Below are 7,500 nucleotides of genomic sequence, written 5' to 3' on the forward strand. Positions count from 1 at the left end.
GACCACTTTAAGTCGTACACTCCACAGAGCTGGGCTTTACGAAAAAGTGGCCAGAAAAAAGCCATTGCTTAAAAAAAAAAACAAGCAAACACGTTTGGTGTTCACCAAAAGGCATGTGGGAGACTCCCCAAACATATGGAAGAAGGTACTTTGGTCAGATGAGACTAAAATTTAGCTTTTTGCCCATCAAGGAAAATGCTATGTCTGGCGCAAACCCAACACCTCTCATCACCCCGAGAACACCATCCCCACAGTGAAGCATGGTGGTGGCAGCATCATGCTGTGGGGATGTTTTTCATCAGCAGGGACTGGGAAACTGGTGAGAATTGAAGGAATGATGGATGGCGCTAAATACAGGGAAATTCTTGAGGGAAACCTGTTTCAGTCTTCCAGAGATTTGAGACTGGGACGGAGGTTCACCTTCCAGCAGGACAATGACCCTAAGCATACTGCTAAAGCAACACTCGAGTGGTTTAAGGGGAAACATTTAAATGTCTTGGAATGGCCTAGTCAAAGCCCAGACCTCAATCCAATTGAGAATCTGTGGTAAGACTTAAAGATTGCTGTACACCAGCGGAACCCATCCAACTTGAAGGAGCTGGAGCAGTTTTGCCTTGAAGAATGGGCAAAAATCCCAGTGGCTAGATGTGCCAAGCTTATAGATACATACCCCAAGAGACTTGCAGCTGTAATTGCTGCAAAAGGTGGCTCTACAAAGTATTGACTTTGGGGGGGTGAATAGTTATGCACGCTCAAGTTTTCAGTTTTTTTGTCTTATTTCTTGTTTGTTTCACAATAAAAAATATTTTGCATCTTCAAAGTGGTAGGCATTTTGTGTAAATCAAATGATACAAACCCCAAAAATCCATTTTAATTCCAGGTTGTAAGACAACAAAATAGGAAAAACGCCAAGGGGGGTCAATACTGTTGCAAGGCACTGTAAATGTTTAAACTCAGAAAAGATCATTTTGAGGGAAAAATAAGCTGATATTAAATTTCATGGCATCAACACATCTCAAAAAAGTTGAGACAAGGCCATGTTTACCACAGTGTGGCATCCTCTCTTCTTTTTATAACAGTCTGCAGACGTCTGGGGACTGAGGAGACAAGTTGCTCAAGTTTAGGAATAGGAATGTTATCCCATTCTTGTCTAATACAGGCTTCTAGTTGCTCAACTGTCCTAGGTCTTCTTTGTCGCATCTTTCTCTTTATGATGCACCAAATGTTTTCTATGGGTGAAAGATCTGGACTGCAGGTTGGCCATTTCAGTACCCAGATCCTTCATCTACGCAACCATGATGTTGTAATTGATGCAGTATGTGGTCTGAAATTGTCATGTTGGAAAATGAGACAACGTGAAAGAGACGACGTCTGGATTGGAGCATATGTTGTTCTAGAACTTGGATATACCTTTCAGCATTGATAGTGCCTTTCCAGATGTGTAAGCTGCCCCTGCCACACGCACTCATGCAACCCAATACCATCAGAGATGCAGGCTTCTGAACTGAGCGCTGATAACAACTTGGGTTGTCCTTGTCTTCTTTAGTCTGGATGACATGGCATCCCAGTTTTCCTGAAAGAACTTTAAATTTTTATTTGTCCGACCACAGAACAGTTTTCCACTTTGCCACAGTCCATTTTAAATTAGCTTTTGCCCGGAGAAAACGCCTGCATTTTCTAGATCATGTTTAGATATGGCTTCTTTTTTGACCTATAGAGTTTTAGCCAGCAATGGCGAATGGCACGGTGGATTGTGTTCACTGAAAATGTTTTCTGGAAGTATTCCTGAGCCCATGTTGTGATTTCCATTACAGTATGTGATGCAGTGCCGTCTAAGGGCCCGAAGATCACTGGCATCCAGTATGGTTTTCTGGCCTTGACCCTTACGCACAGAGACTGTTCCAGATTCTCTGAATCTTTGGATGATATTATGTACTGTAGATGATGATAACTTCAAACTCTTTGCAACTTTTCTCAGAGAAACTCCTTTCTGATATTGCGGCACTATTTTTCGCCGCAGCATTGGGGGAACGGGTGATCCTCTGCCCATCTTGACTTCTGAGAGACACTGCCACTCTGAGAGGCTCTTTTTATACCCAGTTATGTTGCAAATTGACCTAATAAGTTGCAAATTGGTCCTCCAGCTGTTCCTTATATGTACATTTAACTTTTCTCCGGCCTCTTATTGCTACCTGTCCCAACTTTTTTGGAATGTGTAGCTCTCATGAAATCCAAAATGAGCCAATATTTGGCACGCCATTTAAAAATGTCTCACTTTCAACATTGATGTTTTATCTATATTCTATTGTGAATAAAATATGTTTATGAGATTTGTAAATGATTGCATTCCTTTTTTATTCACAATTTGTACAGTGTCCCAACTTTTTTTTTTGGAATCGGGTTTGTATTTCAGGGCCTTGCTCAATGGTTAAATAGTGGCAGCTTTTTGGTGCTAGGAGCTAAACTCATGACCTTCTAATGAGAAGTCCAATGTCTTGACCACTGAGTTACCACATTCCCCAATCATCAGAGATTTTTAGTGTGTTACTATACTTGTACATAAAACCATTGCACCACATTACAGGTTTATTTCCTTTTTACAGCACAATAGGTCAGTTGTCTAGTCAGTGCAAGAAACATGTGGAAAGTGGTTTTCAGTCCCTTGTACAATGTACACCGATCAGCCATAAGATTAAACCCACCTGCCTAATATTGTGTAGGCTCCCTTGTGCCACAGAAATAGCTCTGACTGTCAAGGTCTGTGGTACACATTTCTGGAGGGTTAATTCAGTTTAATTCATTTTTATTTGCATAGTGCTTTTAACAATGAACATTGTCTCAAAGCAGCTTTACACAGATAATGTGGTAAAAAAAATGAATAAGATGTTCTTTATAAGTGCAAGTTTGTCCCTGATGAGCGAGCCGGTGACAACTGTAGCAAGGAAAAACTCTCCGAGATGGCATAATTAAGAAACCTTGAGAGGAACCAGATTTAAGAGGGAAACCATCCTCATCTGGGTTGCACCGAATGTCCATTTATTGCAGATAAACCATGTTGCGGGGTACAGTGATGGTGATCAGAAGCCAACTGTAGTCCTGAGTCAGTGTAGCAAACTGCTGACATTAACTACAGTCCAATCCATCCTCAAAGCTCCTGTTCTTACTCCGTCATTTCATGGAACCCTAGGGCGTTGATGAAAAAGGTGTGCAGTTATATCTGGAAGCAAAATGTTAGTAACTCCTTAAAGTTCTGCAGCTTGCGAGGTGGTGTTTCCGTGGACCTGACTTGTTTCTCTAGAACATTTCCCAGGTCAATACCTAGAGTAATACTATTCTCCAACAGTGATTAAGTAGGTGACATTTGGTAACATGCACATTAATGCCAATTTAACTAGTTTTTTGGGTAGGCCATGCAACCAGTCATCCACAAGATGTAAAACAAACCCGGAGGAACTGGTGCCAACTATGTCACCAGTTCACTGGTTTTCTTTCATTAGACTATTTTTGGTAGGTGCTCAACACTGCATCATGTTTGGTATTACCTAACCATTATTTTATTGACACTTAATGTTGTTAGGCCTCAAATTACAGCACTGCCTCCAGTAGCTTGTATGGTGCTGTGTCTGCATCGCTTCACTTGCTTCTCTTCTTAACATGATGAAATCTAGACTCGTCATACCTTAAGACCTCGCTCCCCAGTGAATTGCAGTAATTATTTTCCAATTAGCTAACTAACAAGTGGGCTTTTTTGTGGCCACCCAGCTGTTTATTTCCAATCCTGTCAGTTCTTGTCACATAAATGTGAATGTAGTATATGGCATTACTTTTGCTATTAAATTTTACCTGTTGTTTTTTTTGCTTGATACAGGTTAATGGCCTTTCTTAAGCACAGTAACATTGTTTTTAATGAGCAAAGAATTCAGAAATGGTTGTTTAAGAACTGGAAAGCGGTGTGCATACTGCTCACATTTTTTTTATTGAACATTTTAGCAATTACAAGCATTTTTTTTGCATGGCTCTTAAATTTGAAAAGAAAAAGGCTTAAAAGAAATCGGGCAAACTAACAATTATTCGCATTACTTTAAAATCATAAATGCAATCCTTTGCAGTAATTGACTGCTTGTAGTCTGGAGCCTATGGCTATAATCAAAGCTTTCTTCTCTTGACTTGCTTGCCAAGCCCTTACTGCCTTAAGGTTGCTGCTTGCATGTGGCTTTTTCAGCCTTTGGCTTCAGTAATTAAAAAGTATGCTCAATTTGTTTAAGGCCTGTTGGCCGGCAACCATTTAACAGTATTGTATTTCTTTGCCTTATGCGACTCTTTGGTTGCTTTCGATGTATGTTTTGGGTCATTAATCATATGTTCTGCTTCATGCAGCATTTGACTGTATCTGAGCAGAAAATATAGCAAAGTTCATCATGCTACATAATTAAAAAGTACCAGTAACCCAGTTCCGCTGGCATCTATACATGCCCATGCTATAACACTACCTCCACCATGTTTTACAGGTGATGCCTGGCTGGTATGATTGGGATGTGTCCTTTTTTTCTTTTCCAAACCTTTCTGATAATTTTGGTACAACTTTATCTTTGTTTTATCTGTCTAAATCTACATTTACATTTACATCTGTCTAAATCTGGATTTACTCTGGATTTGTTTTTCTTAAGTGTTACCAGAGGTTTTTTAAACTTAAAGTAAACCCTGTGTATTTTCATTCATTAATGTGTCTGGCCTCCATAGGAATAATAAAAATAGCCAGTAGCCAACTAATTATCAGTTAATTGTCCAATTTTTTTTGCACCTGGGGGAATTTAAGAATTGTCATTTCTTAGCGGTTAAGAAAAACATCCATCTTTTAGTCACTTAAATGACTACTGGCTAAAATGTTTAAATTAAAAATAAAAAACAAGCTGTTAAAATGATACATTGTCCTTTTGTTTCTTGGAAAACATTGCTTTTGTGCATAACCTTGGAGAGGTAGAAAGTGTTGGGCTTATTTTGTCACACACTCTAGTGCATGATTACATTATAGTATCTGGCCTAATCATGATGTGCTCTTTGTGTTTGCTTTTTCCTTTGCACATTAACCGCTTTTGCTGACCGCTGCATGCAGATAACTGGGAGCAAAGTTGCGGTAAGTACCAGAATATTTATTTGCTTTCAATTCATCCTTCCTGTCTTGTACTTTCCCCTGCTATTTAGACAAATCATAGTTGTATCAACATTATATTATTTACGACTGTATACATATAATGTTGATACAACTATGACATTACAGTGTAGCTATAATAATTTATTTTTTGCATGTCCTATTAATTTTAGATTGATAACATTTATTTTTCATCTAAATGGTCTATCATCATTATTTTAGGCAAGATTTTCAAGTATAGTGTATATTCAATCTATGACTGTATATGTCATATTTGTTATATATAACCATATGGCCAAAACTATGTGGACACCTGACTATAACATTATATGACCTTGTTCAGACTGCTTCAGAGCTCATTGTGTGTCTTGTACATTATAATGTTATGCTTGTGTGTAGCTCCTCAGCCATGGGAACACATTTCATGAAGCTCCTAATTCATATTCTTGTGCTAATGTTGCTTCCAGATGCATTTTTTAAACTCTGTAGGCAGTAGTGATACAACAGAGATTCTGAGGTTGTTTTTACCTGCTTTGTGGCTTAGCTGTTAGTCTGGTCAATAAATGTTTTTAATATAAACATGTTACTCTGAATTGCACTGCCTACTACATTATATTGGATTTTAAATTACAACCTAAAATCCTTGAAATTTGGGACACTGTGTAAAATGTAAATAAAAACTGAATGCAAATCAAGTCTCATAAATGCAAATCTCAAAAACCAATATTTTATTCACAGTAGAACATTTAAAACACGTTTCAAATGGGGAAATGTACAAGTAAAAAAAAATACATTTAGAATTTTATGGCTGTACCACATCTCAAAAAAGTTGGAACAGCACCATGTTTAGAATTTTATAGTATCCCTTATTTTAACAACAGTATATATGCATCTTGTAACCGAGGGCAGATGCTGAAGATGTCTTGTTGATGGATGCATATCTTGCTTTAAAACCTGTATACTGGTTTATAGGTATATATGCCTTTCAGCGTTAATGGTGGTGTGTATATGTATATATAGTTATGGTTATGGTGCTATATATACATACATACATACATACATCTATCTATCTATCTATCTATCTATCTATCTATCTATCTATCTATCTATCTATCTATCTATCTATCTATCTATCTATCTATCTATCGGCAATAATAATGGTATATAAACTGTTGTGTAAACTGTTGTTTCATCATTAATGGTGGTGTGTGTGTGTGTGTGTGTGTGTGTATATATATAGTTACAGTTATAGTTATGGTGCTATATATATAATATATATATATATATATATATATATATATATATATATATATATATATATATATATATATATATATATATATATATATATATATATGGAGTCTGAAATTATCATCGTAGGTGCATGTCCACTGTGAGAGACATAATCTAAAAAAAAAAAAATCCAGAAATCACAATGTATGATTTTTTAACTATTTATTTGTATGATACAGCTGCAAATAAGTATTTGAACACCTGAGAAAGTCAATGTTAATATTTGGTGCAGTAGCCTTTGTTTGCAATTACAGAGGTCAAACGTTTCCTGTAGTTTTTCACCAGGTTTGCACACACTGCAGGAGGGATTTTGGCCCACTCCTCCACATAGATCTTCTCTAGATCAGTCAGGTTTCTGGCCTGTCGCTGAGAAACACGGAGTTTGAGCTCCCTCCAAAGATTCTCTCTTGGGTTTAGGTCTGGAGACTGGCTAGGCCATGTCAGAACCTTGATAGGCTTCTTACAGAGCCACTCCTTGGTTATCCTGGCTGTGTGCTTCGGGTCATTGTCATGTTGGACAACATAACTGAGGGAAGGAGGTTGTTCCCCAAAATCTCGCAATACATGGCATGTCAATACAATACCATGACATCCTCTCCTTAATACAGTGCAGTCGCCCTTTCCCATGTGCAGAAAAACACCCCCAAAGCATGATGCTACCACCCCATGCTTCACAGTAGAGATGGTGTTCTTGGGATGGTACTCATTATTCTTCTTCCTCCAAACACGTTTAGTGGAATTATGACCCAAAAGTTCTATTTTGGTCTCATCTGACCACATGACTTTCTCCCATGACTCCTCTGGATCATCCAAATGGTCATTGGCAAACTTAAGATGTGCCTGGACATGTGCTGGTTTAAGCAGGGGAACCTTCCGTGCCATGCATGATTTCAAACCATGACGTCTTAGTGTATTACCAACAGTAACCTTGGAAACGGTGGTCCCAGCTCTTTTCAGGTCATTGACCAGCTCCTTCCGTGTAGTTCTGGGCTGATTTCTCATCTTCCTAAGGATCATTGAGACCCCACGAGGTGAGATCTTGCATGGAGCCCCAGTCC

General features: G+C 38.2%; 1 protein-coding gene across 7 annotated transcripts in view; it reads left to right on the forward strand.

Annotated features, from left to right (window-relative positions):
• The window catches only part of diaph2 (diaphanous-related formin 2), a 288,518-nt gene that overhangs the window by 27,771 nt on the left and 253,247 nt on the right, over positions 1-7,500 (forward strand). For 6 of the 7 annotated variants that reach the window (XM_046849151.1, XM_046849150.1, XM_046849156.1 and 3 more), the window contains one exon: positions 5,114-5,134. The exons of the other annotated variant lie outside the window; for it this stretch is intronic. In XM_046849151.1, coding sequence (XP_046705107.1) covers positions 5,114-5,134 — 21 coding nt within the window. The remainder of the gene's footprint in view (positions 1-5,113; positions 5,135-7,500) is intronic. 7 annotated transcript variants of the gene reach the window in all.

The sequence above is a fragment of the Silurus meridionalis genome, chromosome 5 (genome assembly GCF_014805685.1).
Source record: "Silurus meridionalis isolate SWU-2019-XX chromosome 5, ASM1480568v1, whole genome shotgun sequence".
NCBI lineage: Eukaryota > Metazoa > Chordata > Actinopteri > Siluriformes > Siluridae > Silurus > Silurus meridionalis.